We start from the raw sequence: 22,872 nt of genomic DNA, 5'->3' as shown, positions 1-22,872 counted from the left end.
AACCTTTAATCTGCTCTGGTACAGCTGTGTGTATGCTTGAGGGAATCTGGGGTGCGTTGACTGGTGCTGACGTAGGCTGGGGAAAAAAGTGTAATGATTATTGTGCTGTCACATTAAAGCAGTGACATGTAATCTCCTAGATCGCTACAACTATGCAATGGGATAGTCAAAAAAAGAGGAGTACTTTTGGTTTTTTTTTTATTTTGAACACAGACTTTATGTGATGTTCTGTAGTATTAATATTTAGCTGCTAAAATATTCTGGAAGAGCTGTGCTCAGTGGGATGCTGTCACTCATCCTATAGCGGGCTGTAGGACAGCTGAAGAAGAGGTGACCAAAAGACTACTACCTAGCTCTTCTTTCTCAGTAAATACGCTCTGTATAGGACATTGAGCAAAATAAATTTGACTGTGTGGCTCACCTCATTCAAAAACACCCTTGTTCTGGTCCCATTCTTGTGTAGGTCAAGTTTTCTGTTGGAACTTTGCAATCCTTCTGCCAAAATCCTATAGGTTTAATTTTCATTCTGAGTAATGTGGAAAGTAATTTTCAGGTTTGAGTTTCATTAAATAAAATTAAGATCAATACTAACAGATAGCAAAAGCTCTATCTTCCTTTTGGGGAAAGTCTTGCAGCAAGTCCCCTGATCTGTCAGGGAAGTCGGGCTCCACTTCTGTCGTGTGGGAACCGGACCACGTTGCTGACGGGGATGTGGGCTCCAGCGCAGGGGGGAGCTGTGCAGACACTGAGCTTTTTAGTCTTTTAGCTTTTAGTGTCAAGATGAGTTCTTAGGAGACTTCCTTACATATTGAGGGAATCAAGGCCAGCAGAATTAAAGACAATAAGAAATCTAACAGGTTTTATCTTCCATTAGACTGAAATACTAAAAATACCAGAATTCAGAAGACGACATCAAAGTTTGTGATACATATGTCATCTTTATGTGATAAATGCATATAAATGATAACTTGCTATGTCAATAATAGCTCATGAGATACTGAACAGCAACTATACTTGTTAATTTGCAGGTCTGGGTGGTCCCGGTTCCCCTGGCCTCTGGTTGGTGTCAGCTAATTTTGAATTAAGGCTTGAAATATTGAGGAGATTTTGAGGGCACAGGAAGGAGGCAGATATTTTGCTGTTGGGCTTTAAAAATGTAAATAAGATGACTAGGAGAAATATAATTTCTTCGCTTTACTTCAGTTTCCCCTCTCCCAGTGAAGAAGTGTATCAATAAGGCAAATTGATAAATCGTTAACTAATTCTTCACACCAGGGAAATTATGGAGAACTTATATTTTTGTCAAATATAACTTGTAGTAAAATTTCAGGTTTGATTCATGAAGGCAGCAGTGTTGATGTAGTGCATTCCTGTCTGTGACTTCTTGATACTACACAATTCTTTTTAAAAAAGTAGAACAATGCAAACTGTAGCAGCCCGTAGGAAATTATTTGAGAATTTCTTTAACAAACATGTTTCAAAATGGCTTGAGGAATCCTTATTTGACAGTTTTCATATCTAGCTGTGTACCATGGAGAACTAGTTTTTAGCCCTCGCCTTCTTACATTTTTAATGATGTGCAAGATAACGGTAATTCATTATTGATCAAGTTTTCAGCTGACAGAAAGGTGTGGAAGAGAAAGGTTTAAAAAACAAGAGTGACAGCAGAGAGAGATGTATGTACTCATGTAAAGCTGGTGCAATCCAGGATGAAGGAACAAAAGCCATCAGTCACGTTTGCAGGCAAGTGTTATCTCTTGGGAAGCAGTCAGTTTGGATAATTTGCTGCATGCTTGCAGTGCGACTGTCTAGACTGAAGATCTAATACAGTTCTTGTGTCTGTGAGCATCCAAACAAGGATATTGAGGCTCAGGGAATGCTTAGCATTTTTGCCTTTGATGCTGGCATGATAGGGGTTAAGTAGCGTGTGTGGTCCTGGTATCATCAACTCGAGGATGTGTTCGGTTGGAAGATTAAACTGTAGGACCAGAAAACCTGGCTTAGGGCAAGTGGCTCAGATAGCTTGATGTGTTTAGTTCATAAATACCAACCTGGTAGAGAGCTTTCCGTTCCAGCAGACAAAGTTCGATGGTTGAAACCCGAAACAGTCCATATCCAGGCTATAGATTATATGCTTGATTATATTACTTGATGGTAATAGTGGCTAGCAGCAGGACACAATTTGGTGAAGCTGCATGGCCTATTGCCTGTGAAAGCTGAGAGCCTTTAATTGCAGTGATCTCCTCCGGCCTGAACCTTTGAGTCCCTGCCAAGCCGTCTGCGTACCAAAGACCTTTGGCAGACTACACCCGTTCTTTCAGACTTCAGCGTAACAGTGGCAGTTCTTGCTTATATGGAAAAGGAATATTGGGAAGGAATACAATCTACTTCAGAAATGAAGCTGATCTGGAAACCATGCAATCTCCTTTATCGGAACAGCTTAGCTGCTTGTGGATAGAAGTGTGGATGGTGGAGGTTCCCTGGCTTCACCAAGATAGTGTGCTTGGTCTCTTACGGGAACATCTGTGTTTCATAGCGGTCTTGTTAGGTGTAAGAGTACCAAAGAGGTCCTAATCCTTTGTCCATGCTTGGATGCGTGCTCCTTCTAGATGTTGAAGGTTACCAGGGATTTTGCAGTGGTCTAAAAAGCACCTCTGTTAGGAAGGTACTTTAAGAAGTGGTAAAGGTTTCCGTTGTGGTTAGCAGATAACTATCTGTTTCTGTGTTCAGTGATTTGGTCTGTTTGCTTCAGATGTTTGTTTGTGTTGTACAGTTGTTCAGGTTCTCTTTGACTTCAGTTGGGTCATGTTTGTGTCCTTAGCATGCATTTTGATGCCCATCTCTTGGCTGAGCACTACAGGACTTTGAAAGGCTAATTATTGTTGGTTTGGGTTTTTTCTTGTCTTCCCTGGCTGGAAAACCTTTCCCGATTTGGAAGCTTGACTAAGCGTTGACAAAACTGAGGGGTTCATCTTTCAAGTTCTTGCTTTACCTGTTGTTAAATTAAGATGACTTCTTGTCCGTATGCAAGAGCAGAGTGCCTTGTTCTGTCGTGGCTTCCTTCAGTTCAGTCTACAGGGGCAAATTTGCTTTGTATCCTCATCTTAAGTAACTGCCCAAATCGATTTCACCTAACCCAGTTTTCCCTCGATTTTCTGTAATCTGCCTCTTCATCAGATTTCGTACGTTCAGAAGACTCTATATTTGGTAGGGTGAGAATGAAGCGGTTGGGTTTAGACTCCTGTAACTTTTGGTTGATCAGCAAAATGGGAATGCCACAGTGCCTAATTGGATCAGGTTGTGTGTCAAAAATAATATAGCTTAGCCCTGGTGATGGTGCCCGAGTGATTTAGAGCTCATTTTACTAGAGTTAACAGTGTTAATGAAATCCCCTCTTAAAACTTTCTGTATCTGAGGCTTCTCTAACATTTTCCTCCAGCGCTCAATTCTTGCTGTGAAGTTTACACTGTACCTGGAGACGGCAGTTCTGTAAATGCTTAACTGGAGCTCCCTACCCCTTCTTCTACTCGAGAGTCATGGGGACCACTTGCCTTTGTCAGGGTCTGCTGGGAAGAGTTTGTTTTCAGAGTTAAGTTGTGACTCATCCGTGCTGCATCTGCAGTGCTTCTCCCTGCCCCTCCACCTATCAGTTCCACTTTCGGAGCACGCTGAGGTTTAGCACCATGAGATGGGTGGTTGAGCACTGCAGGCTCCATGCTCTGATAGTCCGTGTTGCGGCACAGTGCTTTCATACCGCCCCAGCGAGCATGGATGGCAGAAACTTCTCAGTTTCAACAGCCCTTAGAAATGGTGTTTGAAAGGCATGAGCTCTCGTTTGCTGGCAGGTAGCTGGGTTTTTCTTAAGTACCTCGAAAGGAACTGCCAGTAACGCTTCACAACTCCAACTAGGTTGATGCTGTGCTAATACCAAAACCAGATAATTCTCACCCAGGTCGCTCTCAGCTAATTGCATTGTGCCATATTTGTAACACGTGACATCATAGTGTATCTTTTCACAGTTTGTAAGACTGTGTGAGATGCCTTTGCAGTATATTAAATATATCTTAACTCTCTTATTTCAGGCTAGAAATCTTCATACAGGAGAACTGGCTGCTGTAAAAATAATCAAGTTAGAGCCTGGTAAGTTTTACATTCTTTTCTGTATTTTTTAATTGCTCTTTCATTTTTTCCATATGTTTATTTTCACACGGCTATGAAGCTTCAGGCAAAAGAATTGTTTGGGGTTCTTTTTTGTCATTTCAGCGGTCAGATGACAGGAAGCACTGCAGGATGTACCATTACTTTTGGCTATGTTCTGCTCACTGTTTCCTTGTTTGTTCTTATCTGCCTTATCGATTGTTGCATAAAAAGATACTGCAGTTTCAGTGTGTTGTTAGTACAAAGAGAAGATTAAGGACAGATGGTAAATTTTGAGCTTTGAGACGGTATGGAGCTGGTAGGCTGTGTGAGTTGAAAGGGGGGAGGGACCAGGCAATGATGCTAATGCCCACCAAAGTTGCACTGGGAAAAACAGAGCCTTGTGCTTTTCAATGTGTCATCTTTTTTCTAACCTGTGCTGAAGGAGGAGGGATGGCTTGTACTGTCATTTCCCCGTGCGTTTTCTGCCACTCCTAAAAGCAAGAGACGCAGGAGAAGCTCACTTGCTGCCCAGGAGATTTGCTGAGCTGAAGCCTAATCTGAGTCCTGCGTAGAGAGTTGAAATCAGAAATTGTGTCCTGAGTGGAAGGGAGGAGAGGAGCTTTTTATCTCCTCAGTTATAACTCAGCCCCACCTGAGGATCTTGTATTTGTTCGAAGAAGTAATCTCTCGTTACCTAGTCGTTGGCATGCTTTTCAAACCCCTCCTTAGCATTGTCCTCTTCTGTGTCTCTTTGCCACGGTAGTGTCTCTGTGGTTGTGGTTTGCCTGAACTGCGGTGCCGTGTCTGTTCAGGGTCCTGGCTCTCTGGGACAGGGGGTGAGGGAGGCTCCTCCTGTGAATGTGTGCTTGCCCAGTGCTCGTGGACTGACACCTGTAGCCTATGAAGCAATTAAGGGACAATTAATAAAGTAGTAGGATATATAGAAACACGAGACAGCTTCCATGACTGCAGTGCTGCAGGGAATAAATACAGACTCTTTAGGCAGGAAAAATGGAGGAAAATCTGGAAAGACACATGATGTAGGAGAGGCTGGCAGAACTGAGTGGTTTTTAGTCTGGGGACAAGAAGGCTGAAGAGGGATTTAACCACCGTCTTCCACAGCGGACTGGCAGAGGAGCTGGAGGCAGACTGGTCAGCAGTGCCCAGCAAAGGGGTGAGAGCCAGCCGGCACCATCTGGACCAAGGGAGAGTCCAGCTGGATGTGGGGAAAATTCTTCAGGAGGAGGGTATTTGTGCTCTGAGGTGGGGCTCAGGGAGTTGGTGGCATCTCGGTCCTTGAAGATTTTCTGAAGTTCACTGGGCAAGGCCTTGAGCAACGTGACCTGACTCTGCAGTTGGCCCTGCTTGGAGCAGAAGGCTGGACCAGAGACCTCTGGAGGTCCCTGCCAACCTGTCTTCTGTGATTCAAGGTTTTGATGGCCGGTACTGAAATGTCTCCAGTCCCTGAACGCCAGCATCTATTCATGACTGTGTGTTAAAAGACTGTAATTTTGATGGGGAGCTCCCAGTGTCAGTACATTGCTAGCAAGTGAGGTGGATGTGCTATTTTACCCTTCCTTGCTTTGGAAAATACGTTGTCTCATTTCCTTGTCGTTGCTTGGTTCTGTTCGGTCACTTGGGTTGAGAGGCATCGTGGGTTCTTAAACACAGTGTTCACTAATGTTTGTAGGTCCTTGATAAGCGGAAAGGCTGCCCTTTCTTCTCCTGGTCTCTCCAAATGTGCATCCCTGAGGAGCTGAGCGCTGAGAGATGGCTCTGCCCATCCTGCTGTTGTTTTTTGTAGTTCCTCCAGCTTTCTATTAAATCCGGGCTAGCAGAACTTGTCAAATTCTACAGTGCTTACCCAAGACATCTGACCAGCTCCTCCCCCATTGAGGACTCTATGACCAGTGGTATATATAGTGATCGGAGTGTCAGTCTTAGAAACCAAATGTTTTAAAGTTTTTCTTTTAGCCATATGAATAAAGATTCAGAGGACTGTTTTTAAATAGCAGTAAGTATGTTCATTTTTCATAAAAGTTTAGTATTGTCCAGCAGACTTCTAGGCCAGCTAAATTTTTCCAACAGGTCTGTTACCCTTGAATAATAATTTTCAAACCTTTGATGGGAGGATCAATGCTTAATGCGTGTGCCTCACCCCATATTTCTTGGTTGTGAAATCCCAGATCAAAACTTTGAGGGAAGAGTGATAATGTCTTTACAGTTGGGGTTTTTTTGTCTTCCAAAAAATTCTTAATGTTTGTTAAGATAACTATCTTGCATGGAATCTCTCAATTTTTTCTTTTTTTTTTTTTTTTTTTTCTATTTCAGCCATTTTGAAATGGTCAAGCAACTATGCATTAATTTGGGTTACTGTACCAAAGTAGTTTTTACCAAAATAGAAATGGGGTGTGGGGGAAGAGGGCTGGGAACATTTCTAAAATGGAGTGCTTTGGTGGCTTCACCCCTTGTTTTCTTCCTCTTGAGCTAGATTATCAGGGAGACTGAAGTGCTGGTTATAAAGTGGGAGGGGAAGGCAGCGGGAGTCCCCGTCTATTACGTGGTTAGAGAATATAGGGGAAGAGGAGTTCAGACCCATCTTTGTCTTATTTACAACAAAGACCAGCAGTTGTGTCTCCCTCCTCATGGGATGTTACTTTCTCTACTGACATGAAGGCATTCCAAGGTGGTTTTAAGGATTTCCCCTGAAGCTTTTCATATGCTTTTTGCTTTAGTATAAATTAAATGTGAATTAATTTAGACAGCACATGAGAATGACTCTGTTGCCTGATGTTCAGGGTGATGGCCAGGCTCTTCTGTAAAATCACAGAATCAGAGAATGGTTTGGGTTGGAAGGGACCTTAAACATCATCTAGTTCCAATCCCCCAAATGATCACGGAAAAATCAATTTGGGATTTCCCACATCCAAGAAAAGTATGTTATCTTCTGGACTGCTTGATAAAAGGTTTCCTGTGAGCCTAGATGTTCATTTCCAAGTGTTTTTTGTATTTTTTTTTAACAGTTAAAAAGTTCCTGAAACCTGAACATTTTTTTCAGTTGGAAAAATTTGAAAAAGTCCAGTGAATAAATGAAAAGAAAGGCTCACCTTGATTCTTCAGCTTTTCTCTCTCGTCTTTCTTGAGGTTTCAACTGAAGCTTACCAGCGCAGGTAAACAAGCAAAACGCAGCCAGGCCGTGTTGGTGGTACCACTGCTTCTGTTGCAGCTCTCATCTTCTAGAGTCAGCAAGGTCGTCTGCAAATCCAGCTTCATGCACACAACACAGTTCAGGTGTCAGTGGCTGTGGCTCAAACCCTATTACATAAATATCCTGAATTTCTGAACCTGCCTACTCACACCAGAATTAATGGTCGTATGACCTAGAGAGTGGTGCTTAGCGGGCGAAACCTCGGGCATGGCCTTAGCTCCCACCAGCGTGACCTCTACAAGCCATTTTGTCTCCTTCAGCGGCCCTTTCAATCCTCAGCTGTTTGATCTCCTTAGGTGGTAACCTCTTTGGAACAGAACTGCCTGTTGCCCTGTGATTATTTGATGCGGTGCACAGCATCGGGTTTTCCTCTTCTTTAGGGATTGCTTTTATGAACTGAAAGGCAGTACACAGCAACGGGCAGGATAGTTCCCTTGGCCCTGCATGCTTCATCCCATCCCATCCATGAAGTCACTGCGTCCCTTGTACCAGGGTGTGTATTGAGGTGAAAGCAGATGAGGGGACTGAGCTGGCAGTGGGTTTGGAGGTAGCGGGTGCAACGAACGGGATAGCAGGCTCGGAGCAACAAGGAGATGTGGTTTTCTCTGCAAGATCTGTGAAACTCCTCGTTGTATTAAGCGGTGTTTACAGAGGTGCAAAAAGGAACTGTACAAATTTATATGAGAGAAAAATGCATGAAAGACTATTATATGCAAAGATCCCATCTTTGACTGAGATGTTTTTCTGAGCCATAAATCTCTGGAGGTGGGGAGGGTGTTCAGGGGAAGCATCCCTGTGTGGGCTGTTTTAAATACTTCCTTGGCATCCTCTGTTGGAGATGGGATGCAGGGCTGAAGGGCCCCGTACCTGACTCAGCGCAGGGTTAATTTTTAATTCTGCTTGGTTGTGCAATCCACTTCACTGTGCAGCCAAAGAGATGTTTTTGAAGGCTGAAGGTAGAAGCAGCGTGGGGAGGCTCAGGGGAGAAGCTAAAACCACTGCCTTGGGGTGACTGTGGCTCCTAACCTTTCCTTGGCCAACCAGGGCTGGTTTTATGTACGTGGATTGCAATGGTAAGACTAATTAGGTAATGTTAAGTGCAGTGGAAACCACAGCGGAGGATCCCTCAGCCCTTGCTTGACAACGTGTGAAATGCTGTGGCCAGTGTCTGGGGCAGTGGTGCCGGGGAGAGTGACCTGCCGCTGGGTTTATCTCTCAGCAGGTCTACGATGGGTAGAGCAATGCTTTAATGACAGAAAAAAGACGATATTAACCTGTTGCTAATGTAGTGAGAGGCTTCCTCGAGCCTTCATGTCGCTGCAGCTGATCCAAATGAAGTAGGTCTGGTTTTATTGTGAATTTGAAGAACTGCTTTGAAAACTGAACTGAAGCAGAGGCCAAATCCTCTGCCGTTAGAGCTGCGGGAAGAACAGGAACCGTCGGAGGCCGAGCAGCCCCTACCTTTGCTTCGTGCTGCTTAAGCACTACAGTGAAAAGTGCAAAGCTCTGGACAAAAGTCACCACTATTGAGAACCCCATTTTAATTAGCACTGATGACTACATCTTAAATGTTTCATTATGTTATGATTTGCCCCAGGGAAGCGATTTCTTCTAGTTTTGTGGGGTTGGGGGTTTTTTTAATACGTTTTCTTTTTAAACGTTGCCAACCTGATCTCCATCCATCACATGTACACCCACCGCCTCTTGGCAGAGATCTTGTTGGGGGTTTGTTTTGTTTTTAAGGAGGGTTCACAGCACTTGTTTATTTATTTTTAGTTCTCTAGGATGTCTACTGCCTCTGCAGGGTGGCTGGACTGTGCAGCAGCTTACTGTCTTTGCAGGAAGGCATGGCTGTTCAAAACCTTCCAGATTTAAAAAAAATATATAAACCAGCTGCTCCCCGCTTCAATGTTCTGACTAATTTTAAGGGGTTTGAATAGCTTTGTAGGACTGTACTTGCAAAGCACCATCAATTCCTGGACCAGGCCAGTGTCAGAAGCTGTTGGGGCTACCTGTGGTGGGGAGCGTAGCCCTTCCGAGCACCACCACGAGCTCCTGTCAGACCGTAGGGCGCAACTAGAAAAAGGCTGGTAATGAATTTTGTAGGTTAGTCACTAGAGAAATAGGCTTGTGAGTTATATACAGCATCTTCTGGAGAGGAGGAGGATGTGGCTCATAGATAGGAATTAATTAGTAGGTGGAAAAATAAGAGCTCCAAACTCAACACTTGATTAATGCATAGACGGGGGAATTGGGAGCAGAAGACAAAAGACTCCGAAGCAAAGAGTGCCCCAGAGGACGTGAGGAATGTGTTGAATTAAAGCTGCAAGGAACGGCACACAATAAGATGGCAGTATTTTGAGAGACCTAGCAAAACCACTGAAATGGCGGGCGGGAATGAATTGTGGTTTGTTCGTGTTACTCCCTCGTCTACTGCAGGTAGGGAGTGAGTTGGTAGGCAAAGAGACTCCAACTTGCAGCTGAGACCCCAGCATGAATACATATTTTATTTCATCTGTGATTACCTTCCTTGGTCTGTTCTGCAGACAAAGGAAATAAACTCTCTACTTAGAAGGTTACTGTCATTAATTTGTTTGAATTTTTGAGCAGTACGCTAGATCTGCTACCACAGTTACTTAAGCTGTGCTGCTAAAATCAAAATAGACAGTGTTTTTCACTTTTTTTTTGGCATAGACTTTGGAGAGCATTAGGCAAAAGTATTATGGCACGCTAATGACATTTCCCAGCATTCACTGAGTACAAATGCTTCAAATAATTTGGGAGCCAATTCTATTTCAGAAACTAATCCAACTGTACTCAGCAGCGTAGAAGCCAAAACCATCTGAAACACTAAAGCCACTTCCTTCTATGGGTTTAGCAGATGAACAGAGAGGGGAGTCAATACAAAGAGGTAACTATTTGCCAGTGTAGTTTTCTGCCACAGAACTTTCTCCCTGGTAAAATGTAATAAACAAAATATTTAAAAATTTACTGATGTCTGTTGTAAATACTGCTGTAATGATAAATAGTGCCCTCAGAGACCTTTGACACTCAGAGGGCTGGTGGTAATCTGTCGTGCTCTGTACCTTTTGCAAGGTTACAGAGGAATCTCATTGCTTGTTTTCATTTGCCCAATGTTTGCATTTTCCGTGTGAGATCCCTGTAAAGGCCAGAAGTAGCCAGTTACCTATTTCAGGTCGGATCTTGAACTGGAGGTGGAACTGCTCAAGGGTTTTTGTACGAAGGCAAACAGTCATCCGAAGGTGTGTACTACTGTGCTCTGTACATTCAAAGCCAGGCCTGGTTCGTTAAGTTTGTTTTGTATCTCATGGTTCAGCTGCGGAGGTTCGTACTCCACATAGGAACACAGCCGTCGGGCTGCGATGGGGGTTTGTCCTCTCTGGACCACGGCTGCAGCACAGTGGAGCTGCACTCTGAGTCCAGGGTGTTTTGGGGACTGAAGAATGGTGCTGCAGCAATGCAGCCTCATTTTTTTTTATAATAAATTCCCTAGAGATGTTTTGAGCTATGGAGAAGAACAAGCCTGAGGCTTCTTTAAACTAAGCCTGCAGGGGCTGAACTGTTGTTGGCAGCACCTGCGGTTGAAGAAATATGAAAATAACTTGTCAGTACCGCTTACGCCTTCACTGCCTTGTGTTGTGTAACCTAGTCAAGCTTGGGATCGTGTCCTTTGTGCATGGCGGTTTAAATAGACACAGGTTTTATACGCTGACCAGTGGCTGGTCAGACGCTGCCAGAAGCCCTTGCTTCTGATTCCCGTGCTCCTTTGATGGCAGCCATCTCCCGTGGCATCAGGCTGGCATCACCATAGCCTGGGGGACACCAACGCTGTTTTGTTGGGAGAATTGGGTGTGCAGCTCGTTACACTGCCACTGCATCTGTCTAGGAGTTAACCAGGGCCGAACGCCTGAGCTTCCCAGTGTGCCGGAGCCGTTAAAGTCTGGACATCGCTTTGTGCCGTGCCATGTCCTGAGTGGTAGTGCCGCAGACTCAGCTTGCCTGTGGAGCGTACACAAAGCAAAACAGAGACAGCGTGGTCTTCTAACGTAGAGTGCCCAGGATTTTAATTAAATTTAACTTCTTGAAATCTGGTCTAATTTTGCTGTGCATACTTATAATGCATTTATAATCTTCTATTCTTCTTTCAGAAATGAATATATCCGGAGTGGGTGAGCTCATGTTTCCATGTAGTGTAAGCTTTCACTTACAATACTGAGTTTCTTGGATGAACAAGGCCAGCGGAAGGGGTTGTGGTGGGGGGAAGAAGGTATTATGAGTAGGAAAGAAGTTGAAAGATCACACGTTTTAGTTGGAAGGTAATGCAGAGTGTGACACTTGAGGTGAAGGCAGGTTGTGAAGGGGTGAATTAGGAGGACACGTCATTTGACAAAATGCATGAAGAAAAATAGCAATAGTGAGATGGCAGTGGTGAGAAGGGAGAGTAAAGATGGGTTCATAGAATCACAGAATCACTACGGTTGGAAAAGACCTGTAAGATCATCAAGTCCAACCATCAACCCAACCCCACCATGCCCACTAAACCATGTCCCACAGTGCCACGTCCACACGTTCCTTGAACACCTCCAGGGATGGTGACTCCACCACCTCCCTGGGCAGCCTCTTCCAGTGCTTCACCGCTCTCTCAGTAAAGAAATTTTTCCTGATATCCAGCCTGAACCTCCCCGGGTGCAACTTGAGGCCATTTCCTCTCATTCTATTGCTAGTCACTTGGGAGAACAGACCAGCTCCCACCTCACCACAACCCCCTTTCAGGCAGTTGTAGAGAGCGATGAGGTCTCACCTCAGCCTCCTCTTCTCCAGACTGAACAACCCCAGCTCCCTCAGCCGCTCCTCATCAGACTTGTGCTCCAGACCCCTCACCAGCTCCGTCGCCCTTCTCTGGACACGCTCCAGCACCTCCATGTCCTTCTTGTAGTGAGGGGCCCAACACTGAACACAGTATTTGAGGTGTGGCCTCACCAGCACCGAGTACAGAGGCACGATCCCCTCCCTACTCCTGCTGCCCACACCATTTCTGATACAGGCCAGGATGCCGTTGGCCTTCTTGGCCACCTGGGCACACTGCTGGCTCATCTTCAGCCGGATGTCAACCAACACCCCCGGGTCCTCATGAAAGGCTGAAATGTATAACAGTAAGTAGATAAGGCAAGGAGAGAGGAAAAGAGCTGAAAGTGTTAAGGAATAGGAATATAGATTATAGGTTGACATGGCTGCTCATAAGTAGGATCCAAGCAGGGCAGAAGAAAACACACACAGGGAAATTGTTACTGGTGTTAGACAGCAGTGGCAGCACATCGCCATCAGTAATATTTTCTATCAATTCAGAGGTAATCAGTAACATCAGTGGTTAGCAGTTGGCAGCTAGATGCCTGCCCATAAAATTTGCTGGTGAAAACATCATTGTTTCCAAATAGCTGTTTCCTGCTTGGAATCAATTTCTGAGCTTCAAGTTAGGGGAATTTAAATTCTTTCTGTCAGACTGCAGGTTTCCTTGAATCCTGAGAAAAAAGGTATGGATAAAACAGCTCGGATGCTTGAGTGCAGTCTAAATTATTCCCCTTCTTAAAGATGTGAAACTTGAAAAGAATTGTTCTCAGTTTTCCAAATGGTTGGTAAAGAGCAATGCAGGTCTGCAGGGTGGTGAAGAAAGCAGGAGTTTTGTATGTGTCAGAGCTACGGGATGGTATGCTACAGCAATGCCATGCATCCTCTCCACCTCCCCAAAAATATTTTGGGGCTGTTGTTCAGTTGTATTGCATGTCAAGCTATCTAAATGGGGATTGGAAAATCTCTCGGGAGTTAAACTTAATGAGGATAGAGGGGAAAGACTGGCAGCAAAACTCCAATCTAAGCAAAAACCTGTGTTTTGGGAAAGCCATCCCTTTCATCAGCAGAGATTGAATCTTCACGAGGTTCAGGAAAGTGGTTTGGAGTGAGTGATTGGGAACTGGGGAGCATGGGGATGTCTGGAAGTCAACGCAGAGGAGCTGATGACCTGTGGATATTGCTTGGCTGCGGAGTTTGTACACTGGAGCAAATGGTTTCTGCAAAGTTGTCACTCCTCTGGGGCTTTCTCCCCTTGTTTGGGAACTCAGATTGTTGAAATAAAAAACCTTTGAGGAGTGGTCCCGGCAGAGGCGACAGTTGCTTTGGCTAACTCAGGAGGCAGGCATCTCTCAGGTGAGTTGTACGAATACAGTGAGAGCGTTTGGGCTCATCAGCGATGGTGTGACCTTGCTCTTTGTCCTTCAACATCCTGTACAGCAGTGTCCACCCGGTCCTGTTGCTAAACAGCATCTCTCTTCTGAATAATAAACGTTAATTATAGTGTTAAAAATCCCAGGTTTACAAAGGATCTACAGTCAAGCTCCCCAGAGAGGCTTGGCGGGTAGGCTTTGGAGCGCACATCACCTCTCTGCCAGGCAGCCTGACGTGTCCATCTTGCGTGTTGGGGCCCGTGAGGACTGCGTTTTGAGGGCACTAGCTCGGGGCAGGAGTGCTGGCAGGCTGGCTGACACCTTGAAGATCTGGCCTCTTAATAAGTGCTTCTGTCCCACCCTTTGGTGACACCATGAATGTCTCCCAATACCGTCAGTTTCCCTCCTCCCAGTTGCGTGTGAGCCCTGGATGCTGCCTGGCCGTCCCTCCCTCTGTTCCCGCACAGCATCAGCCCTGTGATGCAGCACTGAAGTAATGCAGAATAAACCAATTTAAAACAATAACTATGAATTTCTCCCCTTGGGAGCCTTTTGGACAATAAAGTGATTCACAGCTGGCCCAGGAGGAGTTGTGAGAAGTGGCCCTGGGTCTTTTTGCAGGATGGGACTACTCAAAGCACTCAGTGAAGCACATGAAAATATGACCAGGAGTGAACTTGCTTAAAAACCATCAAGGTCAGGCATGCCCAGAAGACCTAATAGTGCTGTGTGATAGGTACTAGAGCCATCAGAGCCTTCCCATGCTGCCGAGTGGGATATGTGGATCCAGGATACACATGTTCTCCATCTAGGACAACTTGGCAGAACATGTATACATGCCAGTTCCACGTAGGTGAGGAGTAGTGTCTGTGAGTAGAATAATTCACTAGTGTTAATGGGCCATCGGTTTTCTCGATGATCTCCCATTTAAATATGGATTTGTTTTGAATTTACCAGGCCTTACTTTGCTTAGCTTCTGAAATCTGATCCGATCGCATCACACGATGATACGGCTGCAAGTTTCAGCAGTCTCCTCCCTGCCAGCTGTGCTGGAGAACAAGCAGCTAGTTGTGCCAAGCAGAGCAACCTCGACCGCAGGCTGTGATCGGAGGAGAATATTCCATTGTAACGCTCTATTGTGTCCTGTGTGTCTTGCTGCAGAGGTAAAATTACATAATAGTAGCAAGCTGCAGTGACTCACCACGCTGCTCGTGTGATTTACAGCAGCTCCCTAAACGACGTTTTTGCTCAGCATGCCACATAACCCATAATTGCAAACATGTGAGTAGACAAAAAGTACATTTTTCCAATTCCGTGTTATTTAGCATCGAGCAATCTCTGATTACTAAAACAGATGAAAATCTCTTTGTGTGGATAGATTGTCACCTTTGATCTAATTCTTTTTATCTTGCTGTCTCCCTCTCGATGAAGTATTTTCTACAAATGCTTTGTCTTTTTTTTCATGCTATCCAAGGATATTTAATTTTTGCCCTATTCCAGTGTCTCTTGCCAAGATTAATACTCCAGCTGCCTGGAAACTCTGAATTCCTTTGGTTTGAATTCATTCTTGTCATCTTTGAACGACTATACATCTTCTCTCCTATCTCTGTGTCTGATCTTTCAGAATCGTTTTCTACATATTTTACTCAAACTTTTCTCATGGATGCTTCTCTTCTTTCCAGCTGTTTGCTACTTTTCTGTCAGCTCCCTGTCTATATTCAGCCTGCACTCCCCTTTTCTCTTCCAAATCTTTTTTTTTTCCTTTCCTTTTCCTGTAGGTAACCCCATTTTTTGCACAGATTCTCCATTTATTAATTGCAAATCAAAAGATCATCTTTTCTGTCTTCCTCTGCTACAGCCAGGATCAGCCTTAGTCACTCCTGATGGGTACTTGTTGAGCATTTTCTTCATTTTTTTCCACTGGTAGGAAATTTCACAGCTTCCCATGACTTCGAGTTACGATGGTACTCCGGTAGGAAAAGCTTTTCATCTATACAGGGAATGTGGGTTAGGGCAATTTAAGTCCATAGCTAATTGTCCTGTCGTAAAACTGGAGAATGGATTATCCCTTCTCCCCCTTTCCCTGATATCTTTTATGTGCATGAAGGTTGTTATCTTTTCTACTGTCAGTCCTTTTCTAGCCCAAATCACCGTATTGCCTTCAATTTTCCCCCGTTAGTCACAGTTCCTAGAACTGACATTCCTGTTGCTCCACGCTAGGCAGCCCAATTGATGCGCTATCGACGGGCAATTCCGGCTGCTGCCTGCAAGTTTTTGCTGTTATAGGAAACCTTCTTGATCATGATTTTCACCTGTGACAGTATCTAGCTGTTCTGAAATGCGGCTTCTGACATATCAAAGAGTCTTTGATTTGAAGATGGCAGTTTAAGAAGAGAGCTTGGGTATTCGGCATTTGATACTCTCAACTCTTGGACAGCTAGTAGAGTTAGAGAAAGACGGTACCTTCTTTGGTGTAGGGTGGGAGGCTTTTGCCTTCAAACTTGCTTAGATTTAACTTTCTTAAAAAGCTTCTGTAGTTTTAAAATGCTTCATTTAGTTATCTGTGAGCATTCAACAATTTCCCTTAGGCAGTTTGTCAGAGAAATGGGAGGAATGAATCCATCTGATTTAAACTCAAAAAATCCTTTGTTCGTAGCAATCATTTATAGGCAGGGTGCATGAATTCAAGCAAAGTTGTAGCTGAAAGGTAACCCATAAAGCAAGCACAGTGTGAAATCCGTGCTAAATTTATGGAAATCATGTTGCCTCTTCTCTTTTTCATCATTAAAAAAAAATACTACTTGTGTTTTAAAAAAAGACTCTTGACGTTTGAAACTCTTTTACTAATGTTTTCCTGCCCCAGGGAAGTGTTTCTCCTTACAATTCAACTTCAAGAAGCCCTTGAGGATTTACTGAAATCAGTCAGGGATATATTCATACAAGTGTGTTCCCTTCTACCTTTGTATTTCGTGATTATTTTCTTAAGTAAAAATCTGGTAATCATTGAGACATAACACTTTCCAAAGGATTGCAACCTTTATACCAAATTGGCACTTCTTCGGCTATATCTATAAACACCTACTACGTACCGCTGTATGTATGGAGAGCCAGGGTTTCCAAAGGGGTGGTAAATGCCGTGGGGCCGTACATCGGTACTGGCTGCTGTGGGTCCTGCGGGCGCCGGTGACATCGTTGCTCAGGGAAGTTGGTTCAAAGCACAGCAAATAAAACCATCTATTTTTAAAGAGGTTATTAAAAATATTAGCTATGCTGTTACTTGTTAAATAAACACATGAAGAATCCAAACAGAATTTACAGCTGTGCTTGAGACCTCTTGGCGTTGTCAAAATCATATAAATTAAGGGGAGCAGAACAAAGCACTGCATGTTTTCTGGGTTGCACATCCCTGACTTTGATAGTAGGAGATAACTTTTACTAGTGAAACTTCAAACAAAACTAAACATACAAACCAATTTTTTTGGTAGCTACCCCGTTGTCTGGAGCAGCATTTTACCTAAAACCTTTACCTAAATTCTAGTCTTTCACGCCTTGCAAGCTGTTACAGAAGTTTTGTTGATGCCAAAGGAAGAATAAACATAGTAACGTGTATATATATGCATGATCACAGAGCAGGCACACGTCTAGGATGGCCTAGTAGGCTGTTTTTTGCGACATTGCTCTTCAGAGGGAGGCTATCAGGCTGTGCTGATGTTATTCGATGTGTCGCTGCTGGTGTTCAGGCTGATGCTCCGGAGCCAGCTGATCCGTGCCTCCGTAGGAGCCCCAGCGCCGGGCTGGGTGGAAGCCTGTCCTGAGTGTCAGGGCGGCAGAGCTGCGGTGTTTGAGCTCTAGAGTCTGGGGAGAATATCCTCTGTCTGGAAGTTCTCTCAATGGGATTTAATAAAGGTATACCAGTGTTTTTCCTAGCTCTCAGATATTTTAGTTTGCGTCATTGCAGCTATAAAATAATTATTTTTTTTTTAATTTATGACAGCTTTTACCCTTTTAAATCAAAGAGGCAGAAACATGCTAGGCTATTGCTCTGGCCGTAATACATTTTTCAGTAGAATTTTTTTTTTTTCCAAACGATATTTAGGATGTGCAAATGTGCTTATGTAGCTGTCCTCGTCCAAAAATGCACTCATAACAAGGCGGTCCATGTTGAGGACTCTGTGCTTCTCTTCTGAGTCAGTGGGGGCTGAGTGGGCGTGCAGGCCATATGCTCTATCAGAGTCATTTTGGAATGAAATACTTTTAATAAAAGAGCCTATGGTACGTGATCTGTTCTGGTTTCAGGCAGGGGACTGGAATTAGCTTGCAGCAATCTTTTCTTCTGTTAGTGGGACCCTTGTGCTGTGAGCACCGTGTCCCGGTAAAGCCAGACCAGCTCCAGCTGGGGCTGTCTGATGGTTATACAGGGGCTGCTCCAGAGTTCTCTCATGTGCTCCCATCCTTCCGTGGGATCCCTTTGCTTCCTTTTCAGAGCACTCTCGGTGTGTGCGGAGCTGTCTCCATTGATGGATCGTGTTCAGGCCACCAGGCCAGCCCTTCTCTGTTGGTCTTCAAGAAATGCTTGTGCCTTGTGCAAAGGATGTAATAAGGAATGCAGACTGGAAGGATGGTGTGAGCAGATAACCATTGCTGAACAGGCTGGCGTGCTAGAAAACTCTCGTGAAGGGCCTAGCAATTATCCAGGCCCGTGGCTTGTTTTTATGTGTTATGTGCACACTTTCAGATCACTTTGAATGTTCAGTTTACTGTGATGTAATGGTGGCTGCTTCCTGTTTTTCAGGAGACGACTTCTCATTGATACAGCAAGAAATATATATGGTTAAAGAATGCAAACACTGCAACATAGTCGCCTATTTTGGGAGCTATCTCAGGTAAACCCCACTTTTTATACCTGCATTTCTGCTGGTTCTTTCCTAAGACAATGCTCAGTCTGGTTTAGTACTTATATCCTCTCTCAGTGTTCTTCTCTAGGTTGAATTCCCTTTGGTTCCCAGTGGGCTTAAAAAAAAAAGTGGTGACTAATACTTTGTTTTCTCTGCTGGCCAAAAGGCTGGAATATTTTTATCACTAGGAACAGAAACTTACTTTTCCCCTAGAGACTCTTGCAACATACCCAATCCTACTCACTTGCGGGGCAGATCTTAAACATTTATTAGTCCTAATATAAAACAAGCTCATTATTTATTTAGAGCAGAATTGCTTTTAGCTATTTTATTTAATGGTGGTCTTGTGTGCTGTGCAAGTATAGCCAGTGAGTTGTAAGAGCAAACCACTAAATCTGAGCTTCTGGTAATATCATTTTTCATAATTCTGGTGTAACAGATGCAACGTACTGAGAGGCAGAAACAAGGTGATGCCAGCTGGCTGCATCTTCAAGTGCACACGTTAAATGTTATACAGAAAGCTGGGGAATATTTTCCATTTCTGTGGAGCTCTGCCGTTTATCATTTGGCTCTGTGGGAATATATATCACCGCTTTGCCTGTTTGGTCTTTTTCTATGAGGCTTCATCTTTAGATTTCTTGGAGGGCTGCATTTTTTAAGTCATCTGTAGAGCCCAAATGGACTTCAACTGGGACAAAATGGCTAAATTTTTAAATCCCCATTACCCTTTTTGGAGGCCATGAGGAGTTGTTTAGGTATAAATTAGGTAATTTCAATTCAACGCACTAAACTCGCAGTTTCAATCTTATCTAATGTAATCTTACTGATAGCAGATAAACCTCAGGTGTTTCTTCTGCATGTTCTTTATTGCAGTTAGGAGGTCAGAGTTAAAGCAACACCTTTTAGGTCTGATAACGTTTAAAGACTTCTCAGTGACTTTGGCATAAAATTTTCATTTTGACAGGTGAGAATTTATATTGAGATTATTAATAACACGTAAAGCATGTAACTGCTAGTCATGTATCAGAATGCGTATATTTAACAAAGAGTGATCAAGCCCAATAGAAAATACTTTAAATAATCATTATTAACTCTGTTCTGTATACAGATTAATCAGCTTCTGATGCCTGTGTTTTAACTTTTTTTGATAGCCGTGAGAAGCTGTGGATTTGCATGGAATACTGCGGTGGGGGATCCCTCCAAGATATTTACCATGGTACTTTGAAACTTATTTTAACATTTGTACCTTTTGGAAGGTTTCTGTAAAGAAGAAAAATAAGTAATAAGCAAACTAACGGGGAATGGTTGGTACTGGCTGGGTACTGCGCGTGTTTTTCCTTAGGGCATGAACAGCGGTTTTTAGCTACAGATTTTATTGAGAGCACTTCTCAAATACGGTGACTGTCATTTGGGGCTAATACCCTGTTATTCTAGGGCGGAACGTGCTTTATTCTTTAATCATCACACTGTTTCTCTTTCTCCACGATGCTTGGGGGAACTGACCCAAAGAGCCTGAGTTTTTCCAGTGGAGAGCTCTTCAGTAGCTGCAGTTGCTGTACACTGGGAGCTCGCCTGCGTCTTGGCTTCCCTCAGCCCATGTCTCTGAATGCCATACGCAGAAGCAGGTTATCTGCTTTCCGAAGGCGTGGAAAAAAGACCTCTAAGAAAGTTCGCAATCAGAAATCACACTAATTGGATATGGAGACTGTACATGGTGTGAGGAAGCAGTTTTTACTGGGAAATCTCTCCATTTGGTCTTTAAAGGGTAGAAATGACTTATTATTCTTGCTCCTGTGCAGTACCGTACCACTCTTTTATTATTATTTTCCCCTCTGAGGTTTCATCTAGAGTTGTTGATTCTGTAGAAGGATTTATTGGAGTTGTTGGAAAAGCAGTCTGGGGACTTGCTCTGCCTTTAAATGATAACACGGAGTTTTCAAATACCAGAGCTCTTTCTGCTTTATTTATCAGCCAGTTAGTACAAATAGCTTTAAAAGAATTAAAAGTCTCAGAGGCCTCTAGTATAGAACATTGCTATTTCTAATATTAAAAAATAAGCAGTAAGTCACTTTTATTGTTTTTTTACCTTCCTCGGAATACAGGGTATTACATTACTACGAAGTGACTTGTAAAATGATAATTAGGTTTCTGTCAAAACGGGTTTTCTTCTTGCTGTGGGTATTGTCTTCTATTATCGTGCTGGTTTTTTTTACGGAAAGCCTTTCTGTAAAACCAGACAACAAAACCCTCTTTTCTGCTCACTGTAAAATACAGTTCATGTAAAATCAGTCTTTAACTTCTGCATGGAGATACCATTTGTGGCTGCTTTGCAAGGTAATTCATATGTTGTATATTGTAGACTTAACACACTTTTTAATCTTTGTTTTCAGTAACAGGACCTCTGTCAGAGTTACAAATTGCATATGTATGCAGAGAAACTTTACAGGTACTGTACTTCTGCAGGTATACGATAAAGTGTTTGCTCCATGTATAGAAAGTAGATCCAGAAGATGATTTGAGAAAGCGCTGCAGTACCATCACTTCAATTTGTAAGCACTGGGAATCTAGCTGAAACCAACTAATCAGGGTTAATCTGTTAGTTTCTGTATTGTAAATAAAAATTAGCAAGAAACTCCAGTAACGTAATGGAAATATTTGCTTAAAATTATTGTCAGAGCAGTGCTGCTTCTGTGCTGTCATTTGCAAAGGAGTTTACGCAAGAGTAGCAGTCTCTGTGGGTTCCACTGCAGGACCAAAACACTGAAGCTCAGTCCTGCTCCTGTTTCTTCAGTGGGCTTGTTGGTTCCAGGGAAACTGTGGAAGACAGATCTGCTCAGGCTGTGACTACAGTGTAGTCTGGGCGCTTTTCATCCGTTGTTCTAACACGGTGATTCAGTGCAGCAGTTGTTTTGGACAAATTTTTGAATCTTGTTGCAGCAAACAGCTAATACCTAGTAAGCAAGGGTAAGTAGCTGAGTAATGGAGAAAAAAAAAAAAGGCACATCTTAAACTGCCTGCTTGATCTGTGGCAGTAAATTCTAATAATTTGTAGAGGAAAAATACTGCAACCAGATGACTAAAATTCTCTTTAATTTTGTGATTGCTAGCAACTGTAGATATGCAAGATAAGATGATACAGGCAGCTTGTTTCTTAAAGGAACTTTTCTCCTCCTGCTCTGTGTATCCATGAATAAGTACGTGAGAGGCTCACGGGGATGCACGCCTTCCCCTGAAGCGGTGGTTGAACTGGTCACTGCCCGAGGCAGGGGTGTAGACCTGTGAACTAATCTGCTTGGCAGTTCTGTTCCTGATCTCTTCTTACTGCAGGAACTCGTATTGCTGGAAGGGCAGCTTAAAGGCTAAACACCTGCTTGTTGAAACCTTCAGGACTTCAAAACTATAGTTAATTTCAGTAAAGGGAAAAGAGGATGTATCTTGATGTTTGTTTTGAAAATACACATATACCTATGTAAAATGTTACACCGTGACTGGTTTAAAGGAGTCTTCACATGTGTTGGCTGGAGCTGGGAGGGATCATTAACAAAATGCAGCGTATGTCTTATCTGCAAATCTCAAATTGCTCCACTTTCAAATAAAATACATTGAGTAACTTGAATTTATTAAATGGGACTGGCTATGTAGTGTGTTGACAAATGACAAAATGACGCGTTGTCTCTCTCTTATTTCCAGGGTCTTGCTTATTTGCATATGAAAGGCAAAATGCATAGAGATATAAAGGTAACTTGGATCTTTGAGAAACTTAGCTTATACTTTCTGGTGCAGAAAAATATTCCTGATAAAGCATTTTAACTTTATTGTGTTTTAGGGTGCAAATATTCTACTAACAGACCATGGAGACGTCAAATTAGGTAAGTTGCCTGAATTTAAGAGTAAGACAGAAAGCAAATGGGAACATTTTAATTTGATCAAACAAAAGCTACAGTACCAGCTGGGGTTCGTTGATTTAGCAAGTTGTCTTTTATCATTCCATTAAAACAAAAAAATAACCAGAATGTAGAGACCCTGCTTCCCAAGATGAATATTCAGCTTTTGTAAGGCTTTGTTTTGTATGGAGCAGCACGTGTACAAGCAAAGATCAAGCTTGCTACAAATGATAAAGCATAATACAGCAGATCTCCTGTATTGGTGCAGTCAATTTTATTAGGTATTTTTCTCTGTGGCATGAACCTTTTGGTGTTGCACTGTAGGATGTTCTTACTTTATTTAGGGCAATAGTTGACTGTAGAAAGCACATATCTATGGGCTTGTGTATGTATGAAATGAGAAGTTTTGCATTCTGTCACGAAGTTACAGATAATTTCTTTTTTCAACCACCAAGCCTTGAAGCCTCCCAGGTTTCCCTGGAATTTGCCAGGTTGGGGTTACCTGG

General features: G+C 43.2%; 1 protein-coding gene across 1 annotated transcript in view; it reads left to right on the top strand.

The window, feature by feature from the left end:
* MAP4K5 (mitogen-activated protein kinase kinase kinase kinase 5) overlaps positions 1-22,872 on the top strand; it is a 71,259-nt gene that overhangs the window by 19,396 nt on the left and 28,991 nt on the right. Inside the window, exons 2-7 of the mRNA XM_059819307.1 lie at positions 4,083-4,140; positions 18,380-18,470; positions 19,634-19,698; positions 20,873-20,928; positions 22,173-22,220; positions 22,309-22,351. Coding sequence (XP_059675290.1) covers positions 4,083-4,140; positions 18,380-18,470; positions 19,634-19,698; positions 20,873-20,928; positions 22,173-22,220; positions 22,309-22,351 — 361 coding nt within the window. The remainder of the gene's footprint in view (positions 1-4,082; positions 4,141-18,379; positions 18,471-19,633; positions 19,699-20,872; positions 20,929-22,172; positions 22,221-22,308; positions 22,352-22,872) is intronic.

The sequence above is a fragment of the Gavia stellata genome, chromosome 7 (genome assembly GCF_030936135.1).
Source record: "Gavia stellata isolate bGavSte3 chromosome 7, bGavSte3.hap2, whole genome shotgun sequence".
Lineage (NCBI taxonomy): Eukaryota > Metazoa > Chordata > Aves > Gaviiformes > Gaviidae > Gavia > Gavia stellata.
This window is presented reverse-complemented; position numbering and strand designations above follow the sequence as displayed.